The sequence below is a fragment of the Dendrobates tinctorius genome, unplaced genomic scaffold, assembly GCF_039654945.1.
Source record: "Dendrobates tinctorius isolate UK_male_01 unplaced genomic scaffold, ASM3965494v1 ptg000136l, whole genome shotgun sequence".
Classification (NCBI taxonomy): domain Eukaryota; kingdom Metazoa; phylum Chordata; class Amphibia; order Anura; family Dendrobatidae; genus Dendrobates; species Dendrobates tinctorius.
Genome location: NW_027361804.1, coordinates 3,309,276 through 3,330,656, shown reverse-complemented (window position 1 = coordinate 3,330,656; position 21,381 = coordinate 3,309,276). Strand labels below are relative to the sequence as shown.

At 57.2% G+C, this 21,381-nt stretch overlaps 1 protein-coding gene across 3 annotated transcripts in view; it reads right to left on the bottom strand.

Moving 5' to 3' along the window:
- BCL2L14 (BCL2 like 14) overlaps positions 1–21,381 on the bottom strand; it is a 76,079-nt gene that overhangs the window by 12,097 nt on the left and 42,601 nt on the right. Inside the window, exon 1 of one of the 3 annotated variants that reach the window (XM_073544061.1) lies at positions 1,984–2,124. The exons of 1 other annotated variant lie outside the window; for it this stretch is intronic. Coding sequence is in view for 1 of the 2 variants with exons in the window: in XM_073544059.1 (XP_073400160.1) it covers positions 249–309 (61 nt within the window). In the remaining variant the exon portion in view is untranslated. Of the gene's footprint in view, positions 1–248; positions 325–1,983; positions 2,125–21,381 lie in introns of those variants that run through there. One more of the 3 variants, XM_073544059.1, reaches the window with a different exon arrangement.

Below are 21,381 nucleotides of genomic sequence, written 5' to 3'. Positions count from 1 at the left end.
GTACAGACTGTACGGCGCACAAAGAAATAACGCAGATGTGTGAACGGCTCCATATACTATCGCAGGTACGAGCGCCATCCATGAAATCCACAGATGTCACTGATACGCAAAAACCTGACGTGTGAACGAGGCCCAAGGTGGAGACGTTTAAAGGGGTCCGATTCCGCAACGGCATTTTTTCAAGTCGCTTTACTTTTCTTTCCTTGTATTTGTTGCTATATTCTACAAAAATGGCGCAAGCGACTCACGGATTTGTCGTAAGCTGAAGAGTTTTTTCTGTGTCCTGCACCTTTTAGAGCAAAGCATCATTTCTGCAAAAGTATAGATATAATTATATACACACACACTTGCATAAAAACGTCGCTTTTTTAAAGAAAAGTCACAAATAATGAATCGGCCGCAAGTTTGTAGATTGTAAAAAAGGGAAAAAAAAAAAAAAAAAAAAAAAAACCCACAATGGCAAACAGAGAAAAGAGGAGAGCAGACGGCAGCGAGCGGAGCCAGCGGGGAAGTGATCGTTAGTGAGGAACTTGGCGCCAAAGACGGTTTTATTAGCACGGCGCGGAGCGTTTGGTGCTGCGGACACCAGCACAGCACTGCAGGGCGAGCACCAGCTGGTTGTGACGTTTTCTACAGTTTCGTGCAGGTCGATTCATGGTCGTATTGAATCTTTTACAGTAAATATCGGCGTCCTGAGCGGTGGCGGGGAACACGCCTGAAGATTACACGGCAGCTTCGATCTTCCAGGAAGTGCAGAGAATCCCTCCTGTTCTGGGAAAAGGGTGCGCAATCACCGGTACATGACTGACAGCAGAGGTCACCCAGTGGACTGACAGCACAGGTCACCCAGTGGACTGACAGCACAGGTCACCCAGTGGACTGACAGCACAGGTCACCCAGTGGACTGACAGCACAGGTCACCCAGTGGACTGACAGCACAGGTCACCCAGTGGACTGACAGCACAGGTCACACGCCACACTGACAGCACGGTCTCACGACGCACAGTAAAATCTATTTACCCCCAAGAGTTTACGTTACGGTGAATCGTCACCTCTAACACAATGCGCCTTCATCATCTCAAGGGGCAAATACCCAAATCTAACGAGTCCCCGCAGCACCTCGGCCTCTGACCGGACGCTTCTACAAAGATGCAGAACTTTTCGTTACCTGCTGACACTATCGGGCCGTGTTCACACTCAGTCCTTGGAAGAGTTTTTTGGAGCAGAAACTGCCCCACACGTGGGCTTAGACTGGAGATTAGGAGAGTTTATGTACTAAGACCTCCTGAACATAAACTCAGTGTGAACACTCCCTTAAAGGCCGGAGGGGGGGGGGGGGGGAGCACTTATTTTTCTATACTGAACGTCAGGTGTAAAGTTTTATGCCGGTGGATTGCTCCTTAGCATTGACTCTTAATATCGGCGTCCTGAGCGGTGGCGGGGTTGGGGATCAAGGGTCGTCTGTAGACCAGGAGGGACGTGTAGATCTGGGGGGCAGCACACGGACCCCCTTATTCTCAGAGCGCGGTCACATTGACGTGTCGGGTTTTACGTTAGAGCCTCAAACAAACGACTTATGTGACAAAAAATGATTTCAGTTTCAAAAACACGAAAGTCAGCGACTACAGGATTAACCCCTTCTGTGATCCGACTCGATCACTATCGGGCAGATCGCGGAGTCGGGGGGGGGGGGGGGGGTCTCCACATTCAGTATATGGAGCTCAAAGTCCAGAAATTTGTTTCCAAAACTTTATGAAAGTATAAAAAGAAACCGGAGCCGGATGAGGTTTCTCTAGGGGCCTTACAGGCGACCTCCCTGACCCCAGACCCGGGGTCGCTACCTGTCCCATATACGTCAGCATGAGCCCAGTGGTCGCAGTGACCCACATGTGACATAACCAGCCATGAGGCGCTGCAGCAGCTGTGTCTCCCTCTCAGTCCTGGGGGTTTCCTAACTCTTGGGGGAGCAGCTCTTCCCCTTACCTGCTGTTTTTGACAGGGATCCCCTCGTTTCTGAGAACTTCAGCTCCAGCCCTGTGTCATTTATGTCGGCCCTTCCCCCACACTGGGCGTTTCCCAAGTCAGAAGGTAATGAGTCAATAACAACTGAAGAAGTCAGGGGAAAATCCAGGGACAAATCCTAGCAAGAAGAATCAGCAGCAGGTGGCAGGGAACATGGAGAGGGCTGCGGTCTCACCCAGCTTTCCCTGGCTCCTGAACTGCACATGAGCCATGATGCCCCCACAGCGCTTCTCACACCGAGGCGCCCTAATGATAAAAGGGGATTAATGGAGCTGTTATAAATAATACCGCCATTCCATAACCGCACATTACTAGGGTATACGATGGTGGGTATAATACCGCCACACATAATATTATCACCCCCATACAGTGCCCATGTAATGGTAGATAGCAGTTATACACCTGCGCTCTGTGGACTGAAGATACAGAGAAAGCTAGAGATCCTCTGCATTTTGTTCTCTGCTCCGTCCGGACCACCACAACCACTTCTCCCATCCATGACGCCTCTGCGGAATATAATAACACACAGACATCTTCAGCGCCTCCTCTACACAAGCCACATAGTGCTGTACACAAAAGCTGTGCCCACCGGTGGTGCCCCCGTAGCATGAGTGCCCCTCTCTCCTCTATATAGTAATAGTGCCGCTCTGAGCCTCCACAGGGTGATACTGCGCCCCCTGGGCCACGACACGGTGACGGCTGCCACTCTGAGCCTCCACAGGGTGATACTGCGCCCCCTGGGCCACGACACAGTGATGGCTGCCACTCTGAGCCTCCACAGGGTGATACTGCGCCCCCTGGGCCACGACACGGTGACGGCTGCCACTCTGAGCCTCCACAGGGTGATACTGCGCCCCCTGGGCCACGACACGGTGACGGCTGCCACTCTGAGCCTCCACAGGGTGATACTGCGCCCCCTGGGCCACGACACAGTGATGGCTGCCACTCTGAGCCTCCACAGGGTGATACTGCGCCCCCTGGGCCACGACATGGTGACGGCTGCCACTCTGAGCCTCCACAGGGTGATACTGCGCCCCCTGGGCCACGACACAGTGACGGCTGCCACTCTGAACCTCCACAGGGTGATACTGCGCCCCCTGGGCCACGACACGGTGACGGCTGCCACTCTGAGCCTCCACAGGGTGATACTGCGCCCCCTGGGCCACGACACGGTGACGGCTGCCACTCTGAGCCTCCACAGGGTGATACTGCGCCCCCTGGGCCACGACACAGTGATGGCTGCCACTCTGAGCCTCCACAGGGTGATACTGCGCCCCCTGGGCCACGACACGGTGACGGCTGCCACTCTGAGCCTCCACAGGGTGATACTGCGCCCCCTGGGCCACGACACAGTGATGGCTGCCACTCTGAGCCTCCACAGGGTGATACTGCGCCCCCTGGGCCACGACATGGTGACGGCTGCCACTCTGAGCCTCCACAGGGTGATACTGCGCCCCCTGGGCCACGACATGGTGACGGCTGCCACTCTGAGCCTCCGCAGGGTGATACTGCGCCCCCTGGGCCACGACACAGTGACGGCTGCCGCTCTGAGCCTCCACAGGGTGATAGTGCGCCCCCTGGGCCACGACACAGTGACGGCTGCCACTCTGAGCCTCCACAGGGTGATACTGCGCCCCCTGGGCGACGACATGGTGACGGCTGCCGCTCTGAGCCTCCACAGGGTGATACTGCGCCCCCTGGGCCACGACACGGTGACAGCTGCCGCTCTGAGCCTCCACAGGGTGATACTGCGCCCCCTGGGCCACGACACGGTGACAGCTGCCGCTCTGAGCCTCCACAGGGTGATACTGCGCCCCCTGGGCCACGACACGGTGACAGCTGCCGCTCTGAGCCTCCACAGGGTGATACTGCGCCCCCTGGGCCACGACACGGTGACAGCTGCCGCTCTGAGCCTCCACAGGGTGATACTGCGCCCCCTGGGCCACGACATGGTGACGGCTGCCGCTCTGAGCCTCCACAGGGTGATACTGCGCCCCCTGGGCGACGACACGGTGACGGCTGCCGCTCTGAGCCTCCACAGGGTGATAATGCGCCCCCTGGGCCACGACATGGTGACAGCTGCCGCTCTGAGCCTCCACAGGGTGATACTGCGCCCCCTGGGCCACGACACGGTGACGGCTGCCACTCTGAGCCTCCACAGGGTGATAGTGCGCCCCCTGGGCCACGACATGGTGACAGCTGCCACTCTGAGCCTCCACAGGGTGATAGTGCGCCCCCTGGGCCACGACATGGTGACAGCTGCCACTCTGAGCCTCCACAGGGTGATAGTGCGCCCCCTGGGCGACGACACGGTGACGGCTGCCACTCTGAGCCTCCACAGGGTGATAGTGCGCCCCCTGGGCCACGACATGGTGACAGCTGCCACTCTGAGCCTCCACAGGGTGATAGTGCGCCCCCTGGGCCACGACATGGTGACAGCTGCCACTCTGAGCCTCCACAGGGTGATAGTGCACCCCCTGGGCCACGACATGGTGACGGCTGCCACTCTGAGCCTCCACAGGGTGATAGTGCGCCCCCTTGGCCACGACATGGTGACAGCTGCCACTCTGAGCCTCCACAGGGTGATAGTGCGCCCCCTGGGCCACGACATGGTGACAGCTGCCACTCTGAGCCTCCACAGGGTGATAGTGCACCCCCTGGGCCACGACATGGTGACGGCTGCCGCTCTGAGCCTCCACAGGGTGATAGTGCACCCCCTGGGCCACGACATGGTGACGGCTGCCACTCTGAGCCTCCACAGGGTGATAGTGCGCCCCCTGGGCCACGACATGGTGACAGCTGCCACTCTGAGCCTCCACAGGGTGATAGTGCGCCCCCTGGGCCACGACATGGTGACAGCTGCCACTCTGAGCCTCCACAGGGTGATAGTGCGCCCCCTGGGCCACAACACGGTGACAGCTGCCACTCTGAGCCTCCACAGGGTGATACTGCGCCCCCTGGGCCACGACACGGTGACGGCTGCCACTCTGAGCCTCCACAGGGTGATACTGCGCCCCCTGGGCGACGACATGGTGACGGCTGCCGCTCTTAACCTCCACAGGGTGATAGTGCGCCCCCTGGGCCACGACATGGTGACGGCTGCCGCTCTAAGCCTCCACAGGGTGATAGTGCGCCCCCTGGGCCACGACATGGTGACAGCTGCCACTCAGCCTCCACAGGGTGATAGTGCGCCCCCTGGGCCACAACACGGTGACAGCTGCCACTCTGAGCCTCCACAGGGTGATACTGCGCCCCCTGGGCCACAACACGGTGACGGCTGCCACTCTGAGCCTCCACAGGGTGATAGTGCGCCCCCTGGGCCACGACACGGTGACGGCTGCCGCTCTGAGCCTCCACAGGGTGATAGTGCGCCCCCTGGGCCACGACACGGTGACAGCTGCCACTCTGAGCCTCCACAGGGTGATAGTGCGCCCCCTGGGCCACGACATGGTGACGGCTGCCACTCTGAGCCTCCACAGGGTGATAGTGCGCCCCCTGGGCCACGACATGGTGACAGCTGCCACTCTGAGCCTCCACAGGGTGATAGTGCGCCCCCTGGGCCACAACACGGCGACAGCTGCCACTCTGAGCCTCCACAGGGTGATACTGCGCCCCCTGGGCCACGACACGGTGACGGCTGCCACTCTGAGCCTCCACAGGGTGATACTGCGCCCCCTGGGCGACGACATGGTGACGGCTGCCGCTCTGAGCCTCCACAGGGTGATAGTGCGCCCCCTGGGCCACGACACGGTGACAGCTGCCACTCTGAGCCTCCACAGGGTGATAGTGCGCCCCCTGGGCCACGACATGGTGACGGCTGCCACTCTGAGCCTCCACAGGGTGATAGTGCGCCCCCTGGGCCACGGCATGGTGACAGCTGCCACTCTGAGCCTCCACAGGGTGATAGTGCGCCCCCTGGGCCACAACACGGTGACAGCTGCCACTCTGAGCCTCCACAGGGTGATACTGCGCCCCCTGGGCCACGACACGGTGACGGCTGCCACTCTGAGCCTCCACAGGGTGATACTGCGCCCCCTGGGCCACGACACGGTGACGGCTGCCACTATGAGCCTCCACAGGGTGATACTGCGCCCCCTGGGCGACGACATGGTGACGGCTGCCGCTCTTAACCTCCACAGGGTGATACTGCGCCCCCTGGGCGACGACACGGTGACGGCTGCCACTCTGAACCTCCACAGGGTGATACTGCGCCCCCTGGGCGACGACATGGTGACGGCTGCCGCTCTTAACCTCCACAGGGTGATACTGCGCCCCCTGGGCGACGACACGGTGACGGCTGCCGCTCTGAGCCTCCACAGGGTGATAGTGCGCCCCCTGGGCCACGACACAGTGACGGCTGCCACTCTGAGCCTCCACAGGGTGATAGTGCGCCCCCTGGGCCACGACACGGTGACAGCTGCCACTCTGAGCCTCCACAGGGTGATACTGCGCCCCCTGGGCGACGACACGGTGACGGCTGCCACTCTGAGCCTCCACAGGGTGATAGTGCGCCCCCTGGGCCACGACACGGTGACGGCTGCCGCTCTGAGCCTCCACAGGGTGATAGTGCGCCCCCTGGGCCACGACACGGTGACAGCTGCCGCTCTGAGCCTCCACAGGGTGATACTGCGCCCCCTGGGCGACGACACGGTGACGGCTGCCACTCTGAGCCTCCACAGGGTGATAATGCGCCCCCTGGGCCATGACATGGTGACGGCTGACGCTCTGAGCCTCCACAGGGTGATAGTGCACCCCCTGGGCGACGACACGGTGACGGCTGCCGCTCTGAGCCTCCACAGGGTGATAGTGCGCCCCCTGGGCCACGACACGGTGACAGCTGCCGCTCTGAGCCTCCACAGGGTGATACTGCGCCCCCTGGGCGATGACACGGTGACGGCTGCCGCTCTGAGCCTCCACAGGGTGATAATGCGCCCCCTGGGCCACGACATGGTGACGGCTGCCACTCTGAGCCTCCACAGGGTGATAGTGCGCCCCCTGGGCCACGACACGGTGACGGCTGCCGCTCTGAGCCTCCACAGGGTGATAGTGCGCCCCCTGGGCCACGACACGGTGACGGCTGACGCTCTGAGCCTCCACAGGGTGATAGTGCGCCCCCTGGGCCACGACACGGTGACGGCTGCCGCTCTGAGCCTCCACAGGGTGATAATGCGCCCCCTGGGCCATGACATGGTGACGGCTGACGCTCTGAGCCTCCACAGGGTGATAGTGCGCCCCCTGGGCCACGACACGGTGACGGCTGCCGCTCTGAGCCTCCACAGGGTGATACTGCGCCCCCTGGGCGACGACACGGTGACGGCTGCCGCTCTGAGCCTCCACAGGGTGATAATGCGCCCCCTGGGCCACGACATGGTGACGGCTGCCACTCTGAGCCTCCACAGGGTGATAATGCGCCCCCTGGGCCACGACATGGTGACGGCTGCCGCTCTGAGCCTCCACAGGGTGATACTGCGCCCCCTGGGCGACGACACGGTGACGGCTGCCGCTCTGAGCCTCCACAGGGTGATAATGCGCCCCCTGGGCCACGACACGGTGACGGCTGCCGCTCTGAGCCTCCACAGGGTGATAGTGCGCCCCCTGGGCCACGACACGGTGACAGCTGCCGCTCTGAGCCTCCACAGGGTGATACTGCGCCCCCTGGGCGACGACACGGTGACGGCTGCCGCTCTGAGCCTCCACAGGGTGATAATGCGCCCCCTGGGCCACGACATGGTGACAGCTGCCGCTCTGAGCCTCCACAGGGTGATACTGCGCCCCCTGGGCCACGACACGGTGACGGCTGCCACTCTGAGCCTCCACAGGGTGATAGTGCGCCCCCTGGGCCACGACATGGTGACGGCTGCCGCTCTGAGCCTCCACAGGGTGATAGTGCGCCCCCTGGGCCACGACATGGTGACGGCTGCCACTCTGAGCCTCCACAGGGTGATAGTGCGCCCCCTGGGCCACAACATGGTGACGGCTGCCGCTCTGAGCCTCCACAGGGTGATAGTGCGCCCCCTGGGCCACGACACGGTGACAGCTGCCACTCTGAGCCTCCACAGGGTGATAGTGCGCCCCCTGGGCCACGACACGGTGACGGCTGCCGCTCTGAGCCTCCACAGGGTGATAATGCGCCCCCTGGGCCACAACATGGTGACGGCTGCCGCTCTGAGCCTCCACAGGGTGATAATGCGCCCCCTGGGCCACGACATGGTGACGGCTGCCGCTCTGAGCCTCCACAGGGTGATAATGCGCCCCCTGGGCCACGACATGGTGATGGCTGCCGCTCTGAGCCTCCACAGGGTGATAATGCGCCCCCTGGGCCACGACACGGTGACGGCTGCCACTCTGAGCCTCCACAGGGTGATAGTGCGCCCCCTGGGCCACGACATGGTGACGGCTGCCACTCTGTGCCGACACAAAGAAATATTGCCTCCCCTCCCCCATGTGACACATCACCAGGTAATAAACATTTCTTCCTAATCTCAAGGAAATCCTCAGTAAATATCAATCATGGAGGCGACCAAAGCCGAAGGCACAATTCCAGAGACCTGAGCAGAAATCTGCGAAGAGAGAAAATAAATAGCCGTGGTGCATGACTATGAGGTTCTGCAGCAGCTGAGGTCAGAAATGAACAGAGATATCAAGGGACTCCATAACAGAAATCTGCCCCCCCCCCACACAAAAATAATAATAATAATAATAATAATAATAATAATAATAATAATATTCTTTGGGGTCACAGAAGAGCAGATCCAAAACTGCAGCCCTCACAGAGTGACTTTCCTTCTATTGAAGCCCCTCAGTGTTCACTAAGATTCCCATCTCACAGCCCTCCATACAGTATGAGGCCAACACACAGCCCTCCATACAGCATGAGGCCCACACAGAGCCCTCCATACAGTATGAGGCCCACACACAGCCCTCCATACAGTAAGAGGCCCACACACAGCCCATCATACAGCATGAGGCCCACACACAGCCCTCCATACAGCATGAGGCCCACACACAGCCCTCCATACAGCATGAGGCCCACACACAGCCCTCCATACAGCATGAGGCCCACACACAGCCCTCCATACAGCATGAGGCCCACACACAGCCCTCCAAACAGCATGAGGCCCACACACAGCCCTCCATACAACATGAGGAACACACACAGCCCTCCATACAGCATGAGGCCCACACACAGCCCTCCATACAGCATGAGGCCCACACACAGCCCTCCATACAGTATGAGGCCCACACACAGCCCTCCATAGAGTAAGAGGCCCACACACAGCCCTCCATACAGTATGAGGCCAACACACAGCCCTCCATACAGCATGAGGCCCACACACAGCCCTCCATATAGTAAGAGGCCCACATACAACCCTCCATACAGCATGAGGCCCACACACAGCCCTCCATAGAGTAAGAGGCCCACACACAGCCCTCCATACAGTATGAGGCCAACACACAGCCCTCCATACAGCATGAGGCCCACACACAGCCCTCCATATAGTAAGAGGCCCACATACAACCCTCCATACAGTATGAGGCCCACACACAGCCCTCCATACAGCATGAGGCCCACAAACAGCCCTCCATACAGCATGAGGCCCACACACAGCCATCCATATAGTAAGAGGCCCACACACAGACCTCCATACAGTATGAGGCCAACACACAGCCCTCCATACAGCAGGAGGCCCACACACAGCCCTCCATACAGTATGAGGGCCACAAACAGACCTCCATACAGTATGAGGCCAACACACAGCCCTCCATACAGCATGAGGCCCACCCACAGACCTCCATACAGGATGAGGCCAACACACAGCCCTCCATACAGCATGAGGCCCACACACAGCCCTCCATACAGCATGAGGCCCACCCACAGACCTCCATACAGGATGAGGCCAACACACAGCCCTCCATACAGCATGAGGCCCACACACATCCCCCCATACAGTATGAGGCTCACACAAAGCCCTCCATACAGTATGAGGCCAACACACAGCCCTCCATACAGTATGAGGCTCACACACAGCCCTCCATACAACATGAGGCCCACACACAGCACTCCATACAGCATGAGGCCCACACACAGCCCTCCATACATTAAGAGGCCCACACACAGCCCTCCATATAGTAAGAGGCCCACACACAGCCCTCCATACAGTATGAGGCCCACACACAGCCCTCCATACAGCATGAGGCCCACACACAGCCCTCCATACAGTATGAGGCCCACACACAGCCCTTCATACAGCATGAGGCCTACACACAGCCCTCCATACAGCATGAGGCCCACACCCATCCCTTCATACAGCATGAGGCCCACGCATAGCCCTCTATACAGCATGAGGCCCACACACAGCCCTCCATACAGTAAGAGGCCCACACACAGTCCTCCATACAGTAAGAGGCCCACACACAGCCCTCCATACAGTAAGAGGCCCATACACAGCCCATCATACAGCATGAGGCCCACACACAGCCCTCCATACAGCATGAGGCCCACACACAGTCCTCCATACAGCATGAGGCCCACACACAGCCCTCCATACAGCATGAGGCCCACACACAGCCCTCCATACAGCATGAGGCCCACACACAGCCCTCCATACAGTATGAGGCCCACACACAGCCCTCCATACAGCATGAGGCCCACACACAGCCCTCCATACAGCATGAGGCCCACACACAGCCCGTCATACAGCATGAGGCCCACACACAGCCCTTCATACAGTATGAGGCCCACACACAGCCCTCCATACAGCATGAGGCCCACACACAGCCCTCCATACAGCATGAGGCCCACTCACAGCCCTACATACAGCATGAGGCCCACACACAGCCCTCCATACAGCATGAGGCCCACACACAGCCCATCATACAGCTTGAGGCCCACATACAGCCCTCCATACAGTATGAGGCCCACACACAGCCCTCCATACAGCATGAGGCCCACACACAGCCCTGCATACAGTATGAGGCCCACACACAGCCCTCCATACAGCATGAGGCCCACACACAGCCCTCCATACAGCATGAGGCCCACACACAGCCCTCCATACAGTAAGAGGCCCACACACAGCCCATCATACAGCATGAGGCCCACACACAGCCCTGCATACAGTATGAGGCCCACACACAGCCCTCCATACAGCATGAGGCCCACACACAGCCCTGCATACAGTATGAGGCCCACACACAGCCCTCCATACAGCATGAGGCCCACACACAGCCCTCCATACAGTAAGAGGCCCACACACAGCCCATCATACAGCTTGAGGCCCACATACAGCCCTCCATACAGTATGAGGCCCACACACAGCCCTCCATACAGCATGAGGCCCACTCACAGCCCTACATACAGCATGAGGCCCACACACAGCCCTCCATACAGTAAGAGGCCCACACACAGCCCATCATACAGCTTGAGGCCCACATACAGCCCTCCATACAGTATGAGGCCCACACACAGCCCTCCATACAGCATGAGGCCCACACACAGCCCTGCAAACAGTATGAGGCCCACACACAGCCCTCCATACAGCATGAGGCCCACACACAGCCCTCCATACAGCATGAGGCCCACACACAGCCCTCCATACAGTAAGAGGCCCACACACAGCCCATCATACAGCATGAGGTCCACACACAGCCCTGCATACAGTATGAGGCCCACACACAGCCCTCCATACAGCATGAGGCCCACACACAGCCCTGCATACAGTATGAGGCCCACACACAGCCCTCCATACAGCATGAGGCCCACACACAGCCCTCCATACAGCATGAGGCCCACACACAGCCCTCCATACAGTATGAGGCCCACACACAGCCCTCCATACAGCATGAGGCCCACACACAGCCCATCATACAGCATGAGGCCCACACACAGCCCTCCATACAGTATGAGGCCCACACACAGCCCTCCATACAGCATGAGGCCCACACACAGCCCTACATACGGTATGAGGCCCACACAGCCCTCCATACAGCATGAGGCCCACACACAGCCCTCCATACAGCATGAGGCCCACACACAGCCCTCCATACAGTAAGAGGCCCACACACAGCCCATCATACAGCATGAGGCCCACACACAGCCCATCATACAGCATGAGGCCCACACACAGCCCTCCATACAGTATGAGGCCCACACACAGCCCTCCATACAGCATGAGGCCCACACACAGCCCTCCATACAGTATGAGGCCCACACACAGCCCTTCATACAGCATGAGGCCTACACACAGCCCTCCATACAGCATGAGGCCCACACCCATCCCTTCATACAGCATGAGGCCCACGCATAACCCTCTATACAGCATGAGGCCCACACACGGCCCTCCATACAGTAAGAGTCCCACACACAGTCCTCCATACAGTAAGAGGCCCACACACAGACCTCCATACAGTAAGAGGCCCACACACAGCCCTCCATACAGTAAGAGGCCCATACACAGCCCATCATACAGCATGAGGCCCACACACAGCCCTCCATACAGCATGAGGCCCACACACAGTCCTCCATACAGCATGAGGCCCACACACAGTCCTCCATACAGCATGAGGCCCACACACAGCCCTCCATACAGCATGAGGCCAACACACAGCCATCCATACAGCATGAGGCCCACACACAGCCCTCCATACAGTATGAGGCCCACACACAGCCCTCCATACAGCATGAGGCCCACACACAGCCCTCCATACAGTATGAGGCCCACATACAGCCCTCCATACAGCATGAGGCCCACACACAGCCCTCCATACAGCATGAGGCCTACACACAGCCCTCCATACAGCATGAGGCCCACTCACAGCCCTACATACAGCATGAGGCCTACACACAGCCCTCCATACATCATGAGGCCCACACACAGCCCTCCATACAGTAAGAGGCCCACACACAGCCCATCATACAGCATGAGGCCCACATACAGCCCTCCATACAGTAAGAGGCCCACACACAGCCCTCCATACAGTATGAGGCCCACACACAGCCCTCCATACAGCATGAGGCTCACACACAGCCCTCCATACAGTATGAGGCCCACACACAGCCCTCCATACAGCATGAGGCCTACACACAGCCCTCCATACAGCATGAGGCCCACACACAGCCCTCCATACAGCATGAGGCCCACACACAGCCCTCCGTACAGCATGAGGCCCACACACAGCCCTCCATACAGCATGAGGCCCACACACAGCCCTCCATACAGCATGAGGCTCACACGCAGCCCTCCATACAGTATGAGGCCCACACACAGCCCTCCATACAGCATGAGGCCTACACACAGCCCTCCATACAGCATGAGGCCCACACACAGCCCTCCATACAGTATGAGGCCCACACACAGCCCTCCGTCCAGTATGAGGCCAACACACAGCCCTCCATACAGCATGAGGCCCACACACAGCCCTCCATACAGCATGAGGCCCACACACAGCCCTCCATACAGTATGAGGCTCACACACAGCCCTCCATACAGTATGAGGCCCACACACAGCCCTCCATACAGCATGAGGCCCACACACAGCACTCCATACAGCATGAGGCTCACACACAGCCCTCCATACAGTATGAGGCCCACACACAGCCCTCCATACAGCATGAGGCCCACACACAGCCCTCCATACAGTATGAGGCTCACACACAGCCCTCCATACAGTATGAGGCCCACACACAGCCCTCCATACAGCATGAGGCCCACACACAGCACTCCATACAGCATGAGGCCCACACACAGCCCTCCATACAGTATGAGGCCCACACACAGCCCTCCATACAGCATGAGGCCCACACACAGCACTCCATACAGCATGAGGCTCACACACAGCCCTCCATACAGTATGAGGCCAAACACACAGCCCTACTGTGATATACAATGTCTGTGAGGTACGGGGTTTTGCCTACAAAAATATGATGTTTTCTGTTGTAACTTTCCAGAAAGATCCAGCACTATATGACCATCCAGGCTGCTGGCTCTGCAGCTTCACCCCTCCTCCCTTCACACACACAGAGCAGTGTCACCCCCCTCCTTTACAGCCTGTGTTCACACTAGGAATAGGAGGCCCCCTGCTGTTACACCATTTGGCTTCTCTCAGCCTCAACTGAAAGAAAAAAAAGTGCGGGGGGAAAAAACTCTTTGTTTGAAATCAGGAGTTAGAAGTAAACCTTTAAGAGCCTGCCCTGCGAAAGCCCTATAACATAGAGATATAATAACCATATCTCGGTGATCCGAGCGGTCCCAGCTCCGCTACAGTGTCACTTCCGAAGTCCTAACATGTCGAGAACCTGAGATATGATTTGCGCCCAAATGGACGGTCATATCGCATAGATGTTTGATGTTTTCTTGATGGGCTCATTACGCTGGGAAACATGATACCACTGATGAGTCCATAACAGCTTCTCCCATAAAGTTATAGCTAATCTAAGTTTTGTAGAAAAAATATACCTTGCATGAGAGAGGTGGGATCAACCCAGAATGCATCTCTCCGTGATGTCACAAAGCAAAGCCTATAAGGCATTCCCTTGGCAAAACCAGCTCAGAAGAGCTCCAATCCTCGTGCTGACCAGAACTCCAGATGAGTGGAGATGTGTGGCTCCGCCTTCTTTCTCCGCCGCATGGGTTTGCCTAAAGAGTCATGAACAACCGTGAGTGTACCTCTGTTTTTAATCCCTTTATCTTATATCTGTACTGTACATATTTTATGTCTCAATTTTATAGCAACTTTTATCTGTAATCACTGTCCTCTTTCGGAAAATAAATGATTTAATATTTAGCCTGTCTCCATGCTCTAAGAATCGAACTATACGCCTTTGATAGATAATCGCTACTAATTCAAGTGGTTTGCCACGGACCCTCTTAATTTAACACTGTGAATTAAGTAACCGTGACTGGTGGCAGCACGTTGTGTACGGCTATTGCGGCTTGCTGGCAGCCCAGAAGGGTCTTATATTGCTGAATAAGGGGCTGCGGCCACAGCATTGATAATTCCCTTACTGCAGAAGCCTAATTGCCGGTTCACAACAGGCAGCCCGTCCGGCGACTAATTATCCTAGGTGCAGTTCCCTGACTGACCTGAGGGTAAGGGGGGCGCCGGAGAGCTGCGAGTTCCAAAGTGGAACTGAGAAAGTGGGATATACATAAATCCCCGCAGTACTTGGAAGATTGATAGCAGTGGTGGGGCATCCAAATTAAACTCCCCCTGCGGCAAATTGTAGAGCGAGATTAGCTTGCTGGATATTTTTGGTCACATGGTGCCAGTGGTGGGATAACTAATATAAGCCCCACTGTGCCTGTGATAGCCGTGTGCCGGCAGTGTGTCTCGTCCCTCCGTCCGCTGATACACCCGTGTCAGTGGTGGGACTGTGACATAGTTTTGGTGGCAGCGGGACCCCCGTTAGTCGCCCCCGTAAGTGGCGAACGGCGGTTCGTGCTGTTCGTCACATATTGGTGGCAGAGCGGTGGGATAATCCTAGAGCATTAGTGATTTGGTTTGAGCAATCATTCCTCTCACTAAAAACCTGCACGGTTCCTGCGAGAATCCTGCATCATAGGTTTTGGAGAACAGACTCAGTGGTTACTAGTCCTGAGACATTAGTGTGTACTTGCAAGTATTCCCTCCCTTTTTCTCCGTTTTTCTTTTCTGTCTTTTATTTGGCAACCATGGCTACGATGGGAGCAGAGTGGTATAAGCAGCATAACAAGGCATCTCTTATTGCCCTCTGCGGGGTGTGGCGGATCGACACCACGAACAAAAACAAAGCCCAAATGATCGCGGCTCTGGTGCAACGGGAAAACGACCAGAGCCCAGCGAACGCAGAAGCGGGCTCAAGTAACAATGGGGCTGCAGCAGAGGCTCCACTCATGAGCGCTGGCCCCACATTCAACCAGAACGGGGTGGACCCCTATCTGCAAGCGGCCTTGGACGCACTCCCTGCCGAAGACCGTGATGGACGTCTGGCGCTGATCCAGCAAGCTCGAGAGAGAGCAGAGCAGCGAGCCGAGCGGGAGGCGGAGAGAGCCAAGCGCCGAGCAGAGGCTCAGAGAGCTGAACGTGAGCGCCAAGCTGAGGCTCAGAGGGCCCATGAGCTGGAGATGCTCCAGCGGGGGTGGAATGCCCCCACAGCCCGAACCAGTGAGCCCAGCAGCGTCCAGACTCCTAAACCCCGGACAGAGCATTTTCCCGTGATGGAAAAGGACGGGGACTTGGACACGTTTCTACGAGCCTTTGAGAAAGCCTGCAGACAGTACCGACTGCCCGAAGACCAATGGGCAAGGTACTTGACCCCAGGGCTAAAAGGCAAAGCTCTGGAGGCGTTTGCTTCTCTTCCGCAAGCGCATGATGATGACTATCGCGCCATAAAGGAGGCGCTGATCGCCAAATATCGGCTGACACCTGAGGTATACCGAAAGAAGTTCCGACACCTCCAACGTGGCCCACATGATAGCTACAGTGATGTGGTGCAAGGACTCAGGACCCACTTTGACCAGTGGATCCATGGACTGTCCGTTGAATCCTTTGAGCAGCTACGGGACCTGATTGTCAAAGACCAGTTCCTGCGTCTCTGCCCAGCTGAGGTCCGACATTTCATCCTGGACCGCGAACCAACGAACGCGGACAAAGCGGCGCAGATCGCCGACAACTACGAGGCCAACCGGAAGCCCGAGACGCGGAGGACAGTCGCCACCAGCTGGAAAGGGGGTAAGCCTGCAACCAACCCCAGTGCCCCAGCTAGCCGTCCCTCCGGAGGCCCTGTCCCTGTTGCCAACAACAGGCCGGCTACTGACAGTCGCCTGTGTCACCACTGCCAGCGGCCTGGTCACTTCTTTTACGCCTGTCCGAATAGGCCGAAAAAAACCCCAGCCAAGGCCCCCGGGCCCAACGCCTCTGTTCTTTTGGTGGGAGGTGTGGTTGGGAGGGCTGACGACAACGTTCAACCTGTTCAGGTGGGGGCCCGTCTTGCTACAGGCCTCAAGGACACCGGGGCTGAACGAACCCTCATCCGTCCTGGACTGGCGGCCTCTGAAGAGTTTGTTGAGGGGAAAACCCTGACTGTCACCGGGATTGGAGGCACCCGTTGTCCCTTGCCAGTGGCCCGGGTTTTTCTTGATTGGGGTGCTGGGAGCGGGTTGAGGGAGGTGGGGGTGTCTGAAAACCTGCCCACTGATGTTTTATTGGGGACTGACTTGGGGAGGATGGTTGCATACTATGTCCCTGACACCCTTCCCCAAACTGATAACCATCCTTCTCCTAGGAAGGATGATGATGATGTTGATGTATCTGTGCCGACTTGAACCCGTTAACCCTTTCTTTGAAGCGGTAGATGTGTCCACAGGTACCGAAGTGCTCAGCCCCGTCACTCTGCGGAGTGAGACGGCCGAGGAACCCCTGGCAGGAGCAAGCAACGGTGCTCAAGGAAATGGGGAGGTGCATGGGGACCATGAGGAAGGTAATGCCATGCAGCTGACCAGTGCCACCGAGGAAGGTAACTGGCCCATAAGTAGCACTGCTCCTGAAGTGTTGGGGGTGGATGGGGAGGTAGAGCCCAGGGCAGCACCGGCTGGTGGGTCTGTAGAAATCCCTAGGGAGGCAGCATACGTAACAGCTGTCACACGCAGTCAGAGTTCCCAGATCGCAGGTAACGCATTGTCTTCTGGACCCTCTGCTGCTACAGGAGAGACTGAACTCATGGAGGCTCTCTGTGAGAAAATGCAGGTGACGCACCTGGTATCGAGTGCGTATCACCCACAGACTAATGGTTTGTGTGAACGCTTCAACGGTACCCTCAAACAGATGCTCCACATACTGGTTGAGACCCAAGGGCGCGACTTGGAGCGGTACCTCCCACACCTGCTGTTCGCTTACAGAGAAGTTCCGCAGGCCTCGACCGGGTTCTCCCCCTTCGAGCTCCTGTATGGCAGGTGAGTCCGGGGACCCCTTGGGTTGATAAGAGAATCCTGGGAAGATGAGCCAAACCCCACAGAAGTGCCCATCGTGGATTATGTCATGCGCTTCCGTGACAAGATGCAGACCTTGACGCAGTTGGTGCATGACAACATGACGCAGGCTCAGGCTGACCAGAAGCGCTGGTACGACCAGAACGCTCGGGAGCGGACCTACCAGGTGGGTCAAAAGGTGTGGGTGCTGGTCCCTGTACCAACGGATAAGCTTCAGGCAGCCTGGGAAGGCCCGTACGTCGTCCACCAACAGCTCAACCCGGTCACCTACGTGGTCACGCTTGACCATGCCCGGGGTAGGCGCAAGGCCTTTCACGTCAACATGCTGAAGGCGCACTACGAACGTGAAGCTTGCGTCCTACCGGTCTGCAATCTGCCAGAGGATGGGGAGGAAGATCCCCTCCTGGACATGCTGGCCCAGGCCAAGGCCAATGGGTCCATTGAGGACATGGAGATAAGTGGTTCGCTCACCGTGTCCCAGCGGTTGCAGTTGATGGCCACCCTGGAACTCTTCCAGCCCGTGTTCACCAACCAACCGGGGAGGACGGAGTTAGCGGTTCATGAGGTGGACACCGGGAATCACGCCCCATTACGGCGAACACCTTATCGGATCTCTGAAACGGTGCAACAAGTCATGCGCCAAGAGATCGATAAGATGTTAAGGCTGGGGGTGATTCGACGGTCAAAAAGCGCGTGGGCTTCACCTGTAGTCCTCGTGCCTAAAAAGGATCAAACCACCCGGTTCTGCGTGGACTACAGGGGGCTCAACACCATCACAACCTCTGATGCCCACCCGATGCCGCGCATCGAGGAGCTGCTCGAGCGGTTGGCAGACGCCAACTACATATCCATCATGGATTTGAGTCGGGGATACTGGCAGATTCCCCTGAGCTCTGAGGCGCAGGAGAAATCCGCCTTTATCACCCCCTTTGGACTGTATGAGTCCACGGTCATGCCCTTCGGCATGAAAAATGCCCCTGCCACTTTCCAGCGGATGGTCAACCACCTGCTTCGGGGACTGGAGGAGTACGCGGTAGCGTACTTAGACGATATTGCTGTCTTCAGTTCCACCTGGGAGGAACACCTTCAGCACCTCCAGGAGGTGCTCAAGCGTCTTCACCAGGCAGGCCTGACCATCAAGCCGGGGAAGTGCCAGATGGGCATGAGCGTGGTCCACTACCTGGGGCACCGGGTAGGCGGGGGTTTCATGAGTCCGGAGCCAGAAAAGGTGGACGCAATCGTGTCCTGGCCCACCCCCCAGGACCAAGAAGCAGGTGAAGTCCTTCTTGGGCACTGCAGGGTACTATAGGCGGTTCGTACAGGACTATAGCGCCCTTGCGAAACCCTTGACTGACCTCACCAAGCAGAGGCTACCCCAAACAGTCAACTGGACAGATGACTGTGAGGCGGCTTTCCAAGCTTTGAAAGCAGTCCTGTGCAACTCTCCAGTGTTGAGAGCAGTTGACAGCAGTCGCCCGTTTCTGGTACAGACCGACGCCAGCGAGTTTGGCCTCGGTGCTGTGCTTAGCCAGGTCGATTCGGGGGACCAAGAGCACCCCGTGTTGTACCTGAGCCGGAAACTTTTGCCGAGGGAAGTGGCATACTCGACCATCGAGAAGGAGTCTCTGGCCATGGTGTGGGCACTGCAACGTTTGCAGCCCTACCTGTACGGGCGTGCCTTCACGGTGGTAATCGACTACAACCCTCTGAGCTGGTTGCACACAGTGTCCGGAACCAATGGAAGGTTGCTCCGCTGGAGCCTTGCCCTTCAACAGTACGACTTTACTGTAAAACACAGGAAGGGCAGTGAAAACGGCAATGCCGATGGGTTGTCCCGCCGGGGCGAACCCGCTGAGGTGCGCATGGCCGATTACCGAGAGGTAATGCCTCCTTAGCGCCCTCTTAAGGGGGGAGGTGTGATATACAATGTCTATGAGGTACGGGGTTTTGCCTACAAAAATATGATATTTTCTGTTGTAACTTTCCAGAAAGATCCAGCACTATATGACCATCCAGGCTGCTGGCTCTGCAGCTTCACCCCTCCTCCCTTCACACACACAGAGCAGTGTCACCCCCCTCCTTTACAGCCTGTGTTCACACTAGGAATAGGAGGCCCCCTGCTGTTACACCATTTGGCTTCTCTCAGCCTCAACTGAAAGAAAAAAAAGTGTGGGAAAAAACTCTTTGTTTGAAATCAGGAGTTAGAAGTAAACCTTTAAGAGCCTGCCCTGCGAAAGCCCTATAACATAGAGATATAATAACCATATCTCGGTGATCCGAGCGGTCCCAGCTCCGCTACAGTGTCACTTCCGAAGTCCTAACATGTCGAGAACCTGAGATATGATTTGCGCCCAAATGGACGGTCATATCGCATAGATGTTTGATGTTTTCTTGATGGGCTCATTACGCTGGGAAACATGATACCACTGATGAGTCCATACCAGCTTCTCCCATAAAGTTATAGCTAATCTAAGTTTTGTAGCCAAAATATAACTTGCATGAGAGAGGTGGGATCAACCCAGAATGCATCTCTCCGTGATGTCACAAAGCAAAGCCTATAAGGCATTCCCTTGGCAAAACCAGCTCAGAAGAGCTCCAATCCTCGTGCTGACCAGAACTCCAGATGAGTGGAGATGTGTGGCTCCGCCTTCTTTCTCCGCCGCATGGGTTTGCCTAAAGAGTCATGAACAACCGTGAGTGTACCTCTGTTTTTAATCCCTTTATCTTATATCTGTACTGTACATATTTTATGTCTCAATTTTATAGCAACTTTTATCTGTAATCACTGTCCTCTTTCGGAAAATAAATGATTTAATATTTAGCCTGTCTCCATGCTCTAAGAATCGAACTATACGCCTTTGATAGATAATCGCTACTAATTCAAGTGGTTTGCCACGGACCCTCTTAATTTAACACTGTGAATTAAGTAACCGTGACTGGTGGCAGCACGTTGTGTACGGCTATTGCGGCTTGCTTGCAGTTCAGAAGGGTCTTATATTGCTGAATGAGGGGCTGCGGCCACAGCATTGATAATTCCCTTACTGCAGAAGCCTAATTGCCGGTTCACAACAGGCAGCCCGTCCGGCGACTAATTATCCTAGGTGCAGTTCCCTGACTAACCTGAGGGTAAGGGGGGCGCCGGAGAGCTGCGAGTTCCAAAGTGGAACTGGGAAAGTGGGATATACATAAATCCCCGCAGTACTTGGAAGATTGATAGCAGTGGTGGGGCATCCAAATTAAGCCCCCCCTGCGGCAAATTGTAGAGCGAGATTAGCTTGCTGGATATTTTTGGTCACATGGTGCCAGTGGTGGGATAACTAAGATAAGCCCCCACTGCACCTGTGATAGCCGTGTGCCGGCAATGTGTCACGTCCCTCCGTCCGCTGATACACCG